This window comes from Salmo trutta, chromosome 13 (genome assembly GCF_901001165.1).
Source record: "Salmo trutta chromosome 13, fSalTru1.1, whole genome shotgun sequence".
In the NCBI taxonomy this organism is placed as follows: Eukaryota; Metazoa; Chordata; class Actinopteri; order Salmoniformes; family Salmonidae; genus Salmo; species Salmo trutta.
In genome coordinates this window covers 3,279,267-3,298,605 of record NC_042969.1, presented here as the reverse complement: position 1 = coordinate 3,298,605, position 19,339 = coordinate 3,279,267, and the positions used below count along the sequence as shown (strand labels likewise).

At 41.9% G+C, this 19,339-nt stretch overlaps 2 protein-coding genes across 5 annotated transcripts in view; one reads left to right on the top strand and one right to left on the bottom strand.

Moving 5' to 3' along the window:
* Positions 1-3,464: 3,464 nt before the first annotated feature.
* Positions 3,465-8,717, top strand: LOC115205073 (chloride intracellular channel protein 2-like). The gene is made up of 6 exons (XM_029770659.1): positions 3,465-3,747; positions 5,791-5,900; positions 6,719-6,844; positions 6,935-7,038; positions 7,359-7,540; positions 7,820-8,717. Exons 1-6 carry the CDS (start codon positions 3,694-3,696, stop codon positions 7,979-7,981), a joined length of 738 nt encoding a protein of 245 aa, XP_029626519.1. The 5' UTR covers positions 3,465-3,693; the 3' UTR covers positions 7,982-8,717.
* Positions 8,718-9,816: 1,099 nt separating this feature from the next.
* The window catches only part of LOC115205072 (malignant T-cell-amplified sequence 1-A-like), a 70,731-nt gene continuing 61,208 nt past the window's right edge, over positions 9,817-19,339 (bottom strand). For 3 of the 4 annotated variants that reach the window (XM_029770655.1, XM_029770657.1, XM_029770658.1), the window contains exons 6-10: positions 11,483-11,535; positions 10,891-11,022; positions 10,668-10,708; positions 10,431-10,536; positions 9,817-10,098 (exon numbers count right to left, since the gene is read on the bottom strand). In XM_029770655.1, the coding sequence (XP_029626515.1) occupies positions 10,067-10,098; positions 10,431-10,536; positions 10,668-10,708; positions 10,891-11,022; positions 11,483-11,535 (364 nt within the window). In that variant the 3' untranslated portion in view covers positions 9,817-10,066. The remainder of the gene's footprint in view (positions 10,099-10,430; positions 10,537-10,667; positions 10,709-10,890; positions 11,023-11,482; positions 11,536-19,339) is intronic. The other variant, XM_029770656.1, reaches the window with a different exon arrangement.

Below are 19,339 nucleotides of genomic sequence, written 5' to 3'. Positions count from 1 at the left end.
TCCCCCCTCTGTTACTTGTTACTTGTCCAGGGGACCGGCTGATATTCACTCACTCCCCCATTCACACTCTTTCCTTCACTCACTCAGTCCCTCACTCACAAAATGTATCTTTTAAGAGCAGTGAAATATCCTACTCAACTAGAAGTGCTGTTACTATAATGCAATTTTCCTCAAGTATAAGTAAAATGACTGACTTTCAAAAATACTCAAAGTATAAGTACTCGGAAAAGCTAGTCAATTACAGTAACAAGAGTAGCTGTAATTAGTTACTTTACACCTCTGTCCAAATGGAACCCTATCCCTTTATAGTGCACTACTTGTAATGAGTCCTGGTCAAAATTAGTGCACTATATAGGCAACAGGGTGCCATTTGGGACTTCCTCAAAGAGGTGGTTTTCCAGAGGGGCTCACTTCCAGATGCTGTGTGTCTAATGGAGATATGGCTAGTCTGTCTCCTTGAGATAGGCCTTTTCTTTTCCTCTGCTCTGTGGAAGGGGAAGAGAGAGGTCAATGGCTAGTAACACATTTCCAGCCAGCTCTGCTTTTCCAGTAACCCTCCAGATATCACACTTCATTCTCACAATGTTTATGTTAATACTTGTTTCATTGCTCCATAAGTTTGTGACATATCTGTTGTTTCCATTTTTCTTATCCTGGTCCAAAAATGTGATTTACTACGAAAGGTACATTACCTGAAGAAAAGTTGTGTGCTTGCTTCAGCTGTCCAAATGTAAGAAAGGATGAAAGTAAATAGTAAGTAGTATATTAAATAACAGTAGTGTTGCAAACACATTAATGAATAAATATTGTCTTTTTACATAGACAGGTTTATTCAAGGCAACTGAAATGCATGCCTGTATCACAGGAGGTTGGTGGCACCTTAATTCCCTTCGCACCTTTCCAACCGTTATTGTGAGCCGCCAGTTGGGGAACCCTGCTCTAAAGGTCAACCAATTCCAAGATGAGTCACACTCTTGGACACTCTTGGAGCGATACAGTAATTCAGATGGAATTCATAGGGGCTTGGATAGATACACATCCCTGCTTTTTGATCCTATTGAGAAAACCTATTGATCCCACATTTCCAACTTTCCCTTACCACCTTTCCCTTACCCTGACTAAGTTATTTTAACTTGACAAGTGATCCAACAAACGCACCACTGAAATCTAGAACACCTCCCAATGAGTGTCAATGCGGTGACTAAGTCCTGAACGGAACTCCGCCTATGTCTATCACAGGAGGTTGGTGGCATCTTAATTGGGGAGGACACGCTCGTGGTAATGGCTGGAGCGGAATAAGTGGAATGGTATCAAATACATTAAACACATGGTTTGGTGCCATTCCATTTGCTCCGTTCCAGCCATTATTATGAGCCGTTCTTCCTTCCGCAGCCTCCACTGATGTCTATGGTATGACCTCCTATTCTTTCTTCATTGGAGGAGGATGCTTTGTTACTCTCCCTGCTGGCTAATTTCCTGTTCTGGCTGCGGGTTATTTGTTTCATTTCCAGGATTTGCTGGGAGTTTCCATGTCGAGCGTTTGCTTTTTATCCTCCCCTCTCTGTGATGGAAATACCCATCAGACCCTGGGGCGCCAGATACTATATATCTGAGACTAGAAGTACACTGAGCAGAGGTCCATATTGTTCAGTCATTTGTCCCTGGACTCCTTGTCTTATCAAGGTTTTAGCCCCTTGGAAGGCATGTGTTTCCTGAGCCGTCTCCACACTGCTGAAAGATGTCAGAAATCGGTGAACTCCCCCCTAGACTTATTTATACTGGGTTTACGTATGTACAGCTGGAGCAAGTAAATTTCCCCTGCAGATGTTACAACTGCCAACTGATTTCTCAGTTATTACACACTTCAGTGAAAGGAGAACTAAAACCTTGTCTCCTGGGAGGTGTAAAGTGACAATCATATCAAATTAATTCAATGAATTCACATCTAGAATATAATGTACTGTAGATATAACAATATAACACCCTGCAGTTTTAATGCTTTATTTGTTATAAGCATGTACGGGCCTGATTAAATGACAGGAGATCATACATGCTTATGATAACTGCATTATAATGGATTGTCATTGATAACGTGCTGACTGGTTCATTCATATTTACCTATGTCCTCACAAATAATCAGTAGATCTTTTACGCTACTGCTACTCTCTGTTCATCATATATGCATAGTCACTTTAACCATATCTACATGTACATACTACCTCGATCAGCCTGACTAACCGGTGTCTGTATGTAGCCTCGCTACTGTATATAGCCTGTCTTTTTACTGTTGTTTTATTTCTTTACTTACCTATTGTTCACCTAATACCTTTTTTGCACTATTGGTTAGAGCCTGTAAGTAAGCACTTCACTGTAAGGTCTACACCTGTTGTATTTGGCGCACGTGACAAACTTTGATTTGATTTGATTAGATCGTTGCGTTATTCGACGAGCTAAGGACTCGTGACAAACCATCTTCCTTAGAGCAGCTTGTGCCTATTTATGGTTTATGGACAAACCCTTTTGGTTTTCTTAAATTTCCCCGCTCCACCGCTATACCCTCAGATGGTAACTGAAAGCAAAACTCATTCGTTCCATTCCCTCTACCCAAGGGATGTAGGCTGGGGGTTCTCCCATCATGACACAATGACCCGTGCCTCCACCTCCCCTGTGACTCAACAAGTACCAACATTAACCACAAACACCCATGTGATTTCACTAAAATCATGCCGGCTAGATACTACTGCTGGCAAGATATCATGCATTCCTGACATATTAAAAAATGTAATTAAATAAATGCTTTATCACAGATTTATTTTTCCAGGGATAACAGTCGTAGATCTTAGTTTTATATTAAGGTAGCTAACCATGTAGTCTTAAAGGTTACTGGCAATTCTGGGCAAATGTCAGATTTTTATTCTAGAAATCCTTACCATAACACAGCATAAAAAATATGATTGATATATATATTTGTTTCTTATGCGCAATTGGGTCTCATCACAAAATATCCTCATCTGGAAGTCCAGTTACCAAAGCAATCACTTGGTCAAACAGATGAAAGCCACTTGTGAAACTGAGAGCCACTCAGTTTCCAAATCAAATGACATTTCCATATCAAATGAGATGTTAATGGTTCCCAGTATATTCCAACACAGTACATGCTTTGTAAGGAGCGAGCCAAAAAGTATAACGTGTACACTGTTACTAGTGTGACAAATCATCAAAACAGTGTATTCAATATGGCTATACTGTCAGTATGGGGAAAATGATGGCCATCAGGTTTTTTTGTCACATGGTGAAACTATATTTCTACATCGTTTGATTAACCATTATCAACTGACAAATAATAGGACCTATTTTAGGCTCTCCTCATAGAGAGAGCTTGGCACTGTTTATATAAGGGGGGACCACGCCCATCCTCTGGACCCACCCCCTCCTCTGACTTTTCACAGTGATAGCCTCATGAAGCCCTCAGACAAAGCATGCCAGCCACAAGGGTCTTACACTGCCTCCTAAGATCCATATATAAACCAGCACACTAGAGCACACAGATATATAGCAGACTCAAGGGCATAGTGAGGTTTTACTTCAGTGGACTTGGAGTCTTCAGCGTCAACAGGTTTTGGTTGGGTCTGAGGACACTTGTTGGAAAAACGTTTCTGAACTTGGCACCACACAACACAGCTTTTGGACAAAATGGCACTACGACAGAACTCCGACAAAGACCCGACTATTGAACTCTTCATAAAGGTCAGTATTGTGTTTAGTTTAGTATTGTGTTTCCTTCAGTTTAGAATAAGAAAACAATAATTAGTTTTAATTCTAACATACTGCCTATGAATGTCTATTATTTCAACAATATGTAAGAAGATGTAAATTATGTGATGATTGAAATACAGAAAAACATAACTCAAAAGTGTTTCATGTGAAAGCAAATTAAATGTACAAAATCAAGCTATAATGTAAGCTTCAGCCACTTCAGCCATAGCCTCTGTTTCAAATAAGGGCTCAATACTTGTAGTGTTGTGTTCAGGATTGGTAAAAACTGGAATGTGACCAAGATTTGTAGTTCACTTATCAGCACTCAGCATTGTAGAGGGGCAGAGATCTACATTATGGGCACCATCAATCCGAGCTTGGCTCGCCATGAACGGTCGTCATCTAGGGTTACGTAAAGCCTGGTGTGTGTGTGTGTGTGTGTGTGTGTGTGTGTGTGTGTGTGTGTGTGTGTGTGTGTGTGTGCGTGCGTGCGTGCGTGTGTGCGTGCGTGTGTGTGCGTGTCTGAGCATACACTCCTCAGTGACAGTGAGAGTGGCCTTTATCCCTGTGTAATGACGCCAGATACTGGAGGCCACCTTATCACCACACGCCCAGGAGGAGCTGGCAAGACGCTGGGAACCCCTGGCCCCCGATGAGACAGACACGCCCACACACTGACACATATGCACATGCTTTATTACACATATGCACATTCACACAAAAATAGCAAATAAGTAGACACATACAATAAATGTATGTTTCTATGTGAAGTCATATCCCAGAAATGTAATCCACCCCTTCGGCGCCAGATCCCCCCTTTACCTCCTGAGGGGACACGTCAAATCTCAGGGTGTTTGTTCTGCAACTCTGGGCATGTCCACTTTCTTCTCTTCGAGTACCAAGTATCCCTACTTCCTTTGGAGGGGGAGCCGAAGGGTGTCTGTGAGACAACGATTTTTGGTAAACGGGATGTGAAGCCACGGTGCATTCGGAAAGTATTCAGACCCCTTGACCTTTTCCACATTTCGTTACGTTACAGCCTTATTCTAAAATGGATGAGTTTTTATATATATATATATCTACACACAATACCCCATAATGACAAAGCAAAAACAGTTTTTTTTTACATTTCATATTTACATAAGTATTCATACCCTTTCCTCAGTACTTTGTTGAAGCACCTTTATCAGTGATTTAAGCCTCGAGTCTTCTTGGGTACAACGCTAGAAGCTTGGCACACCTGTATTTGGGGAGTTTCTCCCATTCTTCTCTGCAGATCCTCTCAATCTCTGTCAGGTTGTGTGGGGAGCATTGCTTAAACCACACACACATACACACACACACACACACAAAAAAAAAATCTAATTGCGTACAACAGTGAGTGAACAATTCAATTTGTTTCTCAATACCAGAGGCCGTTATCTACCGTTATCTTCCTCTCCAACACAATGTCTACTTTTTCTATCAAGTAGCAGCTCCTAAAATACCCCAGCCACTCCCACCACTACAAGTGTGTATATTTGTGTCTTTTGTCATGAGATGAATATGAATTGCATGATAGGGTTTGAGATCAGGACTTACTGTAATGGATAACATGGACAATGTCAACATAAAGCCATTGGAATTTGGAAAGGGCACAATATCTTACATGTGACCATGAGTCTAATGTGTTTGAGGCAGTTATCATATATTGCTGTCTATGAAATATACTACTGGTAAACTAGCCTGGCCCCAGATATGTTAATATTGTCTTGCCAAGTTTTTATTTTTCCTTTATCTAACTAGGCAAGTCAGTTAAGAACAAATTCTTATTTTCAATGACAGCCTAGGAACAGTGGGTTAACTGCCTTGTTCAGGGGCAGAACTACAGATTTGTTCCTTGTCAGCTCAGGGATTCGATCTTGCAACCTTTCGGCCCCAACTCCTATAGTCATTGTTTGGTATGACAATGACCAAGGAGTTGGCAATACAGCACAAACAGAACCAGGCTATAACCAAACCTAAACCCAATTATTAATGCTGCTTGTCCTTCAGGCTGGCCACGATGGAGAGAACGTGGGCAACTGCCCATTCTGCCAGAGGCTCTTCATGGTCCTGTGGCTGAAAGGAGTCAAGTTCACCGTGACCACCGTCGACATGAGGAAGTAAGCCCCCCGCCTCCCACCCTTCCACTTCCTGTGCATCTGTTTAAAGGTCCCCTTACACAGGGTCATGTCTAGATTATGTAAAATTGACTTCAAAAATTTAATTATTTAGCATTTTAGCTAACCTTAACCCCAACCGTTTCCCTAATCTTAACCTAATTATCCTAACTTGCTATATTAATTATCCTAACCAACTGCATAAGTTGTCCTAACCTGCTACGAAAAGTCAATTTTGACATAAACTGTATTTCTTCTAGACAAAACCCTCACTCACGCAGGGCTCTATTAAGAGTTGAGGGAGAACAAGGATGTTTTTCAGAAACCAAACCGTTTAATAGGGTAAAAGTAACACTCAATGGGGTGTGATACAGAGAGGGGATAGAGGGCGGTGCTTGCAAGGCTAAAGCAATAGCAGAATGGTCAGTGTGTTATTGAACAAACATATTTTCTTAATCTAACCCGTGTGAATTTCTCAGGCCCATTACCAGTGAGCTAATATGATCAGGAAGCGTTGAAAGGATGTGATAACTGAGTGATTAAGAAAACACACAACATGAACCCTTTGAGCTAGCCACTCCCATGCCAGTGTGTTTTACTTACTGAATCATGGGCATTGTTGGAATCATTAATCGAGAATGCCAACACTGGATTTTGACATGGCTTGATAACCATTGTGTTCGTTGTGATTGTGTCGCTGAATGATCGACATTGTATCTATTGATATAAAGCTGGAATGATCACATATATGACCCTGTCTACTCCCTTTCTCCCTCCCCTTTACCCACCTCTCCAACCAACCCTGCCCTGGTACACTCTAGGAAGCCAGCAGAGCTGAAGGATTTGGCACCAGGGACCAACCCTCCATTCCTACTGTACAATGGCACCCTCAAGACAGACTTTATTAAGATCGAGGAGTTTCTGGAGCAAACACTGGCCCCTCCCAGGTATAGTGTTATTATATTAAAGAAAGTGAAAGGCACTGACCTTCCTCAAACAAATTCATACTCAGACTCATCTCATCTCCCTCCATTCAGGTATCCACACCTTAGCCCACTCAACAAAGAGTCCTTTGACGTGGGTGCGGACATTTTCGCCAAGTTCTCCGCTTTCATCAAGAACAACCCAGCCAACACTACTTGTAAGTGAAGTTACAGTCAGTCCACATTCATGTATTAGACCATGTCTTATGAGGCAATGGAAAATATGTACTCAACGGAATATACACTATGGGCGTATGCCTTCATGAAATGCTGGTTTGATGTGAATTTTAGGGACCAGACCATGCCTAATCCTGGACTGAAAAGCATGCTCAATGGAGAATCTCAATTGAAAGTGCTTTTTCACCCAATATATAAGCTTAATCTGGGTCTGGGAAAGCCGCCCATAAGGAACACCTCTATAGCTATAGATATATAATATATGTCTGATATACATGCCTGTGTCTCTCTCAATCCATAGTCCAAGAGAAGGCGCTGCTGCGGGAGTTCAAGCGGCTGGATCTCTACCTGAACTCCCCCGTCCCTGAAGAGATTGACCACAACTCCAGAGAAAACATCACCCTCTCCAAGAGAAAGTTCCTGGATGGCAACCATCTCACCCTGGCAGATTGCAACCTGCTGCCCAAGCTGCATGTCATCAAGGTGAGACAAATAGGCCTATAACATAAACGGTTTAGAATATGAATTTGATTATTTTCTGGTATTAGGCATGTCTTATGAAGTGTAGTACACAACCTATGCAATGATAGGGCCCATCCTTACTTTCTAATCCTGGGAGAAGTGTAACTTAATTTTTAACCATTGGGAATTAACATTCCTTATTCTCCAGTCTTCATTATTTAAATAGTGTAATATGACTATTATGGTTTATAGTGTCTCACAATTCAACAGTTTTCCCATGTATTCTGTTTTATGTGATAGATTGCTGCCAAGAAGTACTGTGACTTTGACATCCCGGTCCAGTTCACCGGTGTATGGAGGTACCTGAACAATGCCTACGAGAGGGAGGAGTTCAGACAGACCTGCCCTGCCAACATCGAGATCGAGAAGGCTTACCTGGACGTGACCAATAAGAGGCTGTAAACCTATAACCAACCTTTAACCAACCATTACACAACATGTCCTCTTTTACTATTACCTTACATGGAAATGGTAACTCATTCACAACAACAAAATATAACACATTTTTGGGAGGCCACAGCAATCATTATCAAAGTATCTCAAGTCAATTGTTTGAGGTGGAAAAATCAACATTTAGAAATTCCTTTGAAATCGATAGGCATTCTAGGAATCAAATCAGTACAGAAGTTCACACCCGCTTAAAGTGCATTATGTTAAAAAGTGCATTATTTACAAAATGAACTGCAATGCCTTATGTTTTACAGACAATTTAATAATAGGCTGCTACAGTAACTAAGGCCTATGTATGATGTTAATTTCAAGTAATTATACTGCCAATTCCCATTATATGCCACACTAAATAGGCCAAGTGTGCAATTTGACTGTTTATCTAATTAAGTGTTTCTTTGTCCATAGTGTAAATATATATATATATTTTGTACATGTTGTTTATGACCTGAACACCCATAATATTAGAATGTATAAGACTATAAGAGTGTATTCTAATTATGTTTATGTGTGACTGAATGTAGTGATATAAAATCTATTTTAACAGTTGCTCATGATTACCATAAAGAATAGCCAATTATCATGTAAATAAGTTTAGGTCAAATGTTTTACCATAATACATTACACCTGCCTGATTCTAGTTTTTTCAAACTATGATGTGAAATAAATAAAATCTATTTCATGAGTCTGACCCTCGAGAGTGTGTGTGTGTGTGTGTGTGTGTGTGTGTGTGTGTGTGTGTGTGTGTGTGTGTGTGTGTGTGTGTGTGTGTGTGTGTGTGTGTGTGTGTGTGTGTGTGTAAATCTCTAGGACTCTGCTGCACCCTTGTGGGTGTAAAAAGGAAACACAGAAACCATTGCTGACCATGTCAAAGAAACCCATATATACTGTATGTAGTCATATCGGATTTATTCTGTATGATTACCCTAAATATTTATTTACTGTGCATTTCTAAATTTGTCAATTTAAATAAGTTGACAGATCATTTTTGTGTTTAATCCTTAAGTCTATTGACACAACCATGCGTCAATCTGAGTAACATAATAAAAAATATCCCCATCAAAATCGATCTGTTTAAGCTAGAGATATCTCTTTTTTTGTTGCATGGGCTGCGTCTCAATCCACCGCATCCACCGATATCGGCCTTCCACATCTGCGGTGGAAGGTGGCCGAGCTACTATACAGCGGTGTCTGTCAGACCATAAGACCTCCCGAAAATCGGTCTTTTTGTGAAATCGTCTGTAGCATCCGACCGGTTTGGCCTATAAAACTATTATGACCACTCTATAGAAATGGGAGTTACTCACGAAGGGGTTTTACATTTTGCTCTACGACCCCCACAAGTGTCACGGGACTCGTCTGAAGTCGGTAACACTGATGTGCCAACTTCTGTCTGTCTGTTGCGTCCGATCCGTTTAAGCTACAAACTAATATGACCCCACTTTGAAAAGAGGAGACTCACACGATAGTTGTAAGGTACAAATGGAAGTATGGTTGTAGTTTGTGCCCCAAAAAATAAGGGGTTAAATATGTGTAAAATATATATATATATATATATATATATATATATATATATATCCTGAGCTTTTTTATATCTCCTAGACATACGACAGAAACTTCAAAACCTCATTCCTTATGATACATTTTTTTACTGTCTTAGACTGTAATGTTGTTGACTTCATTTCGCTTCCAAGCATTGGTTCTAGGCATGTATGCTGTGTATTTGTGTAGAAATGTATATGCAATCTGACACAGTGTTGGTGTCAAAAACGAAGTTCTTCCATTCAATCCACATTATACTGTATATTTCATTTTATTGTCAGCCAGCCTCAATGCAAGGCCATTTTCAACTGGATTAAAAAATATATTTCCTACCAATCATTTACTCTAGGTTTCTATGTATGACCAATGTACCCATTGTCTTGGGGCTGTAATTTGAATATTTAATAAGGGACACAGCTTGGGGTGAGGGTGGTGAGATAAGGTGTTCTTGTCCAGGTATCGTCAAAATGTATCTTATCCTCCTCCAGCACACAGCTTCTAGTTTGTCACACAGTATTTCCAGAAGCATGCTATCCAGGGAAGAAAGAGACGAAGATAAAGACAAATGTCAAGATTATGTGCATCAGTTCTGCTTTCATGAGTCCTATCATATCCTGTTTGTATCCTGCAATGCTATAGTTACTCCATCTCACCTTCCACGGAACAATCCTTAGTTAAACATCCTTACCAAACACTTTACTGCATTGCAAATATGCCTGCATAGATATATTTTCTTCCGTTGTTGATGCAACACTGTGTTTTTGATTGTCCTCAGCAAACATCGGTTCTTACTGTGTACATAAGGAACATAAAGGAAGGTATGGCAACAGAGTCGGTCCAGGATAACATTCTTCTTACTCACCTCTCTTGTTGGTTTTCGGCAAATTCTGCTCAGACCGAAGGAAGCCCTGAGAGCGAAGCTTGTCGGCTGCAGCGAGCTTCAAGACCACCGCCTTCAGATCATCAACCTAAAAAAGCACAATATATTTTATGATACATGGAGCAAAATAGAACCAAATAGAACAGAACAGAATATAATGGCTTTTCCTAGAGGGTTCTTCTGTATTACACATTCAATAAAAAATTCTAACACTCTTACCATGTTGACAAATTTATCCTGCTGCACAGAATCTTTAGCTTCTGAAGGAAAATTGAGAAAAGAAACCCAATTCAATATAGAACTAATCATGTTACATGGGTGACTAGCTGTTTGGAATAAAACCAATTGTCCTTTTGATTAACATATGGCAAAGAGTTATGGGATATCAGAACATTCATGTCCAATCCTTGGTGTCTTGATTCTAGGTTTCGTCTCTCCTCACCTGCTTTATTCCATGTATCCCTGGCGCCATTGCGCTGCATCAGAAGAGGGTAGAGATTCTTCACCTCTCTTTGGTCAGTCAGCTCAGCGTTCTCTCCATCCTCCACCTGCGCCACCAACTTCTGGATCAGCTCTGCTCAGACAAAACATCTCTCAATTATCAAACAGTATTATCCCCATCATCAATACTGAGACCTACACCATTGTTGAAAGTTCCAGTGAACCCAATTATGTCCCCCTAATTCAGACTCAAACCCTGAACTTAACTGTCAAAATAGCTATTGCCTTCAATGTTCTCAAAGGAAAATCTATCCCCTTCGCCATCTATGGGAGACCGACATGGTTATAGAAAATTCTCTGTCAACAGACAAAGAATTTCAGAGTTCAACATTGCCCTCACAACATTATGCATAGGGATCTAAGAATGAATATCAGAAACCTGAACACTATCAATTCCACCAAGAAAGGATGAGACCTTAATTGTCTCATAAGGTTCAGTAAGACATGCCCTAAAATAGAACATTATAGACATAGACTATTCAGAAATGATCAAATCAAGGGATATCAAACACACCACAGATTCTCTTGCATACCTTCTTGAGGTTCCAAGCTTGTGTCTGGATACAGTGGTAGAGCATGCGTCCGTCTGGCAGAGCAAATAACAGCTAAAATGTAGAACAGTGCTAAGGACAGCATGATGACAATAGCTTAGGTGGCTCTGGACTGTACTATCTTACCCTGACTGGGAACTTCACTTTTATATCTTCCTCAACCATCCATCATGACGGGATCGATACATTATCATGTCACCCAGTCTCAGTCTAAATGGTTTTGATGTAATGGCCCCATCGTCATAGACACAATTCGGGGATTCTGTCAATGCATCTAGGGCCTATCTCTGCTTGTTCAGAGGGCCCTAACAAATGTTTACTCTCCAATAGCAATCAGAGGCCAGTCAGCATCCTCAGATTTTTTATGTCTGACTAACACCATTTTCTTGTTCTAATGGGTTGTTCATCCCATCACAGACAACATGATTCACTGTTCTAATCACAGCCCCTTCTACGCACAGAGACTCTGTATCTTTTTTTGTCTTACCCTTGTAGTCATACACTCTCAGAAAAAAAGGCTATGGTTAGGGTACAGTATTGTTCCCTGAGGTACAAATAGACCAAAATACACAATGTACCTTCAGAGATACACATATAATCTTGTACTGTTTGGTACCTATTAGGGTAGGCCTACATATTTGGATAATCTAGTATAATGGTACATTTCTGTACAATCATAACACACAAAAAAAACACATTGATCATTATCATATGTCCCAGCATGCTCTATTGCAGGTTGATTTTTAGAATGTTGTGTTTTTGCATGCACATTGATTGATTGATCTTATGCTACACAAAATGAACTAATCCAATATGAAAGTAGTTGTTCCTGTTTAAATGGTTTAGGTAGTCTCATTTATACATTTTCCCAACCTTGGCAGTCATTCTAAATGCAGGTTGCTGTTATGTTTACTCCCGCTCCCCGGCGCTCAATGTTGCCAGTTTACTCATTATTACCTACACCTGCCACCATTGTTATGAGCACCTGAGACTCACCTTGACTCCATCACCTTCCTGATTACTTCCCCTATATCTGTCTCTCCCTTTGATTCTTTCCCCAGGCGTTATAGTTTCTGTTCCTGTGTTTTATTTCTGTACGCTACTTGTGATCCTTGGTTTGTTCTATTATTTCACTCTATTATTTCACTGTACTTGCTTCCCAATTCGTAACATACACGTTACAGTTGCGGCTGATTAAAAGTTAACATTTTTGGATAGCCTAACTCTGATTGAAATCCAATAGGAATTACTGTACATTTCACTTTGCAAGCCAGCATAATGAGACGTGTCTGATGTGGCCTGCAAACCAGGAGTTTCAGACCACTGTGTTGGTGTAAAACAAGGCTGTCAAAGTATGGCGTTATGATATACATTGAGTATATCAGGGCCCATTTTGACTCCAATACTTCCCACAGTTGTGTCAAGTTGGCTGGATGTCCTTTGGGTGGTGGACCATTTTTAATACACATGAGAAACGGTTGAGCATGAAGAATTCAGCAGCATTGCAGTTCTTGACGCACCTGGCACCTAAACTCAGCAAAAAAAGAAACATCCCTTTTTCAGGACCCTGTCTTTCAAAGATAATTTGTAAAAATCCAAATAACTTCCCAGATCTTCATTGTAAAGGGTTTAAACGCTGTTTCTCATGCTTGTTCAATGAACCATAAACAATTAATGAACATGCACCTGTGGAACGGTTGTTAAGACACTAAGACACTAAGCTGTTAGTGTCTTAACAACCGTTCCACAGGTGCATGTTCATTAATTGTTTATGGTTCATTGAACAAGCAGACGGTAGGCAATTAAGGTCACAGTTATGAAAACTTGGGACACTAAAGAGGCCTTTCTACTGACTCTGAAAAACACCAAAAGAAAGATGCCCAGGGTCCCTGCTCATCTGCATGAACGTGCCTTAGGCATGCTGCAAGGAGGCATGAGGACTGCAGATGTGGCCAGGGAAATAAATTGCAATGTCCATACTGTGAGAAGCCTAAGACAGCGCTACAGGGAGACAGGACGGACAGCTGATCGTCCTCGCAGTGGCAGACCATGTGTAACAACACCTGCAAAGGATCGGTACATCCGAACATCACATCTGCGGGACAGGTACAGGATGGCAACAACAACTGCCTGAGTTACACCAGGAATGTACAATCCCTTCATCAGTGCTCAGACTGTCTGCAATAGGCTGAGAGAGGCTGGACTGAGGGCTTGTAGGCCTGTTGTAAGGCAGGTCCTCACCAGACATCAACGTCGCCTATGGGCACAAACCCACTGTCGCTGGACCAGACAGGACTGGCAAAAAGTGCTCTTCACTGATGAGTTGCGGTTTTGTCTCACTAGGGGTGATGGTCGGATTCGCGTTTATCGTCGAAGAATGAGTGTTACACCGAGGTCTGTACTCTGGAGCGGGATCGATTTGGAGGTGGAGGGTCCGTCATGGTCTGGGGCAGTGTGTCACAGCATCATCGGACTGAGCTTGTTGTCATTGCAGGCGATTTCAACGCTGTGCGTTACAGGGAAGACATCCTCCTCCCTCATGTGGTACCCTTCCTGCAGGCTCATCCTGACATGACCTTCCAGCATGACAATGCCACCAGCCATACTGCTCAATCTGTGCGTGATTTCCTGCAAGACAGGAATGTCAGTGTTCTGCCATGGCCAGCGAAGAGCCCGGATCTCAATCCCATTGAGCATGTCTGGGACCTGTTTGATCGTAGGGTGAGGGCTAGGGCCATTCCCCCCAGAAATGTCAGGGAACTTGCAGATACCTTGGTGGAAGAGTGGGGTAACAGCTCACAGCAAGAACTGGCAAATCTGGTGCAGTCCATGAGGAGGAGATGCATTTTTTGTCTTGCCCATTCACCCTCTGAATGGCACACATACACAATCCATGTCTCAATTGTCTGAAGACTAAAAAAATCATTTAACTAGTCTCCTCCACTTCATCTACACTGATTGAAGTGGATTTAACAAGTGACATCAATAAGGGATAATAGCCTTCACCTGGATTCACGTGGTCAGTCTGTCATGGAAAGAACAGGTGCCCTTAATCCTTTCTATACTCAGTGTATGTAATATACTGTCAAAAAGATTTACCTAGTCACTCACTAGGTGAAGTTTATAGGATTGAGAGCCATTGAATGCAAAAACCATGTCTCTGTCACTAGCAAACACAGTCATGGGTGGTACTCTAAATTTCACTTGAAAGGCACCCTGGGTGGTCTTCAGTCATTTCTCATTGTCCAAACATGAAGCTATTGACAAAGACAATTGTGTGTCCTGCTTTCCTAATGTCAGTTTATACGGGAAGTCTGTTGAATGTTATACATAAAAAATTAAGTATTATTGTATATGTACTTGCAAAACCATCCTATCATTTACATTTCACACAACCTTTATCATATATAACCTTAGTGATTCTTGAAAAAAGATCAGAGAAAAGTTCAAAAGGGCACAAAGTATGTAGTGTGTGGTGTGTCAATGCTCTAGGTTTTAGGTCTCTTTGTCAAAATGAAAGGTATTTAATAACAGGAAATAGGAGTATGATCAAAAGGCCCAGACTGTTGTAAGTGATTTATAAGGTTGTCATATGGTTGTCTACAGGTTTCAGAAATTGCTGTTGAAAACAATCTGGTGTCTTGATCTTACCTCTATACATCATCTCATCTGCTCATTCTTAGGTGAAAAATAGTGATGAAAAAATAGTGATGAAAACAAGCAGGACTAGACTTCCATCATGGAATATTGTATTACTCAATTTCAAAATGAAAAAACAATTATGATGTGTCAAGATCTAATTTCAACATTAGGCTATACAAAATAAAATATTATATGATGAGGTATGGTGATGACATCCATTTCAAAGTTTGTACCATGGCATTGTATCTGGTTCGCGTCAAAATAACTGAAATGTACTATATTCACACACATAGTTTAAAGCGGTAATTAGCAGTTGAAACAATAACTAAGCTTTCTCCCTGCCTCTGTAGTAGAGTGATGTTGTTCCCCTAGATTATGCACCAAGTTGCACGCAAGGACAGTTCAAGTAGGCCAGGGCAAGAGGGGATGTTAATAAGTTAATAACAATAATAATAATTCAATGTGTTTTCTTTATTTAATTACAGCAGCATAGTTAATGTTATTTTTCGGTGTACAAACATTTTTTGATATCTATATTGTAAATACACCTAATTGTAAAAGTTTGTATATTTTGGTTTGGTCCATCGCGGGTTATCCGTACTTACGGACCCTTTTATCGTTCTCTTTTGCCGGACCTTCAGCTAGCAAGGTATGTTGTCCTTGGCGCCGTAATTTGGCAATATAAAACTGTGGTAAAGTTACATAAAGTGCTGTTACGCAATTATAGGGTTTGTTACAAAGTGAACAATTATAAAGATTTATGTTAACTTTCACCAAGCTCGCTAATTAGGGTACCTATTGTAACTCGGGAGTATTTGGGACCGTGTTTGAGTGAGTTGCTATGTGGTCACGCAGGTGCCCGAGAGCTGTGACTGCACCGAGGGCTAACCTATTGTGTGTTGTCTCTTCGTGTGCAGGTATGTCTTTTATTTTGTTCCGAATATGTTGTATATAATTTTAACTGTATTGTATAGTGTGCTGTTGGGCACTGAATGTATGTATGCAGTTCCCGCTCTTTTGCCGGACCTTCAGCTAGCAAGGTGCCCGAGAGCTGTGACTGCACCGAGGGCTAACCTATTGTGTGTTGTCTCTTCGTGTGCAGGACCAATAAACATGATTCAACCATCATAATTCCAGTTGTGGCAGTGTCCTGATTAAAAGTACACAACGCAGAACGAACCACGCTACAAACTGGTGCCGTGACCCGGATTCGAACCGGGGTTGCTGCGGCGAACGACCTGCGCATGCGCATTTGTTGATGGTTTGCTGTAAGCTAATATATACTGTAAACAGTGAATGTGAGTGTAGCATATTCCTTAGATACAGGTATTTGTGATTATTTGTATGTTTTTGATGAATTTGTTTATTGCAATTTTTTTTGTATTTGAATGCAGTAAATTACATTGTATTTTAGTGCTCTGTTGAGCCATGGTAGATTCTCAAGTCCATAGATTGAGTTATGCTGGGGATTTTAGTGTGGGTAGAGGGAGGGGTGTCCTTGCATTTACGCCAAGTGTACAGTCAGCTCCTGGGAGTAGAGCGTTTGCTAGTCCTGAGTTTTCAAGCGCTGGGAGGGGTAGGCTGTTTGTTCCACCTGACCAGGGTATCCCACCTCTGTCTTTTGATGTACCATCATCCACAATCCTCAGTGATAATGGGACGCCTCCGAGTCAGCTTAGTGACATTATTAAGCAGATTGGTTCAGAGATAGGTGAATCTATCAGAGCAAGTTTACTGCAGTCTGGGGTTTCAAGTCTTTCTCCTGCCTGTCCCCCTCACCAACCCCAGCAGGTTCCCCTGCCTGAGCAGGGTGGGTCAACCTTTATTGATGCGTCCAAGCTGAATCTGGTTGTGAAGTCCGATGTTAGTCCTCCACCTTTCTTTAGGGGTGATGGCTCAGATAAGTACTCTGTCCTGGAGTGGGAGGAGTTAATGGGAGTCTACTTAGAGAAGAGGGGTTACACTGGGTCTGAGAATGTTGGGGAGGTGATGTCTAGGCTCATGGGGAGGGCACGGGATGTGACCAAAGTCTGGATGCGTAACAACCCTGTTGTCACAGATGTTAAGGCGGTGTTCAGTGTTCTCAAGCAACACTTTGGGGATACTGTCTGCTCAGGTATGCCATTAGCTGATTTCTATTCAATCAAACCATATGCTAATGAGGGTCCAATAGATTTCTGGATTAGGCTTAACAAAGCTGCAGAGGCAGCCAAACAGTACCTTGTGAGTGAGGGCAGGACCCTACCCAATGAGTGCTCAGAGTTGGCAGTCATGTTTGTACGCAACTGTCCTGATAGAGAGTTGGCCCAAGTGTTCAAGAGCAAACCCATTCGTGACTGGACAGCCAGTGAGGTACAGGATCAGTTGGATGAACTGTTAAGGGAACGTAAAGCATGTAGAACACAACTTTCACAGCAGGTGGCTGCCGTCTTTGACTCCCCACAGGAGGGAGTGGGTCCTGTGAACAGACCTAAGGTGTCATCCTTTTCTCAATGTGGCCGTGAACCAGACCAGGCACCATCTATATCTGAGGGTGAGACATTAGAGAAGGTTTTGACTTTGTTAGAGAAGGCTCTGGTCAGCAATACTCAGTCTGTGAACAGAGGGCCCCGTAAACAGTTCCACAAACGTCAGCGTGAGTGCGCCGTCTGTGGAAGCACTAATCACTGGACCAAAGCTCACTGTCAGATGCACCAGCTGTGCTTCAAGTGCTTCTCTCCGGGCCACATTAGCTTTGACTGTAGTGAGGCTGGGCAGCGACAGAGCCCTGGATGTGGACAGACTGGCAGGTCTCAGGAAAACTAGAATGCCTCCATTCTGAGGAGGGCAATGTGGGGCAGTCTTATTTTTCCTCCACTGATGATGATATCCAATCTGTTTATTCTTACTTTTGTGAGTCAGTACCCAAGAACAACACAGTCATTTTTCAGAACACAATGAGAATTACGCAGAATGACAGTTTGTTTTACACCTCCGTGCTAGTACAGGATAAAGTTGAGCTGAAGGGGATGTTAGATAGTGGGTCCATGGCTACTACTCTGCGCGCAGATATTGTACCTCGGTTGAGGGAGGCAGGAGTGGTAGAGGGGAACTTTCTAGCTCCTTCAGATATTATCCTGGTGGGTTGTGGTGGGAAGCAAACTAGCCCAGTGGGCATGTGTGATTTAAAAATTCAGCTTTATGGTTTCAGCTATGTAGTCCCAGTGCTTATTGTAGATGGGCAGGTTGATGAACTCATTGTGGGAACTAATGTGTTGAAGTCTTTGATTAGACAGTTCAAATCAAATGACAGCTACTGGCGGGTGGTGGGTACACCAGGTTCCTCTAGCCAGTGCGATGACAGCCACTTCCTGCGTCTCCTGTCAAATCTGGAGAGATGGAGAGGAGACTCTATCCCAGATAAAGTAGGCACCATTAAGTTGAAGAGAGCAGTAACACTCCAACCCATGAGTGAGCATCTGGTGTGGGGCCGCCTACCCCCAAAGACAAAACTCTCTGTGGGCAGTACTGTTGTTGTCGAGCCCAGCACGTCTCGTTGTGTGAATCGACACATACTAGTGGGGAGAGTAGTTACGCCTCTGTGGGGGGATGGGTGGCTACCTGTGAAGATAGTGAATCCAACAACATCACCAGTTACCCTGAGACGAAATGCTAAAGTGGCGGAAGTGTATCCTTGCATTGCATTAGAGGATTTTGATGATGTCAAGCCGCAAGCAGCTTACCAGAACGTGGCTAAAGTTCAATGTGACAGCTCACACGGCAGTCTGACAGCTAAGAGTTCAGTTGGTGGCAGTGTAGTTCATGGCAACAGTACACTGAGCAATCTTGGACTTCAAGGCCTGTCTGTTGAGGAGTGTCCAGTTTCACAGTTCTGGAAGGATAAACTTGTCAATTTAATTGGGAAGTATGACACAGTGTTCTCTAGACATAGCCTAGATTGTGGTGAGGCAAAGGGGTTCTGCCATCGCATACGGCTGACTGATGACCGCCCATTTCGATTACCTTATCGTAGGCTTTCTCCAGCTCATTACCAAAAACTCAGGGAAACACTGGATGATATGGAGGAAAAGGAAATTGTCAGAAAATCCAGCAGTGAGTATGCCTCACCATTGGTGCTGGTATGGAAAAAGAATGGGGACTTGCGCCTATGTACTGACTTTAGGTGGTTAAATGCCCGCACTGTAAAGGACGCTCATC

Coding starts and splice junctions, on each gene's coding strand:
- LOC115205073 (XM_029770659.1), top strand. CDS start 3,694: ATGGCACTACGACAGAACTCCGACAAAGACCCGACTATTGAACTCTTC. Junction 3,748..5,790: donor CTATTGAACTCTTCATAAAG/GTCAGTATTGTG, acceptor CTTGTCCTTCAG/GCTGGCCACGATGGAGAGAA. Junction 5,901..6,718: donor ACCACCGTCGACATGAGGAA/GTAAGCCCCCCG, acceptor GGTACACTCTAG/GAAGCCAGCAGAGCTGAAGG.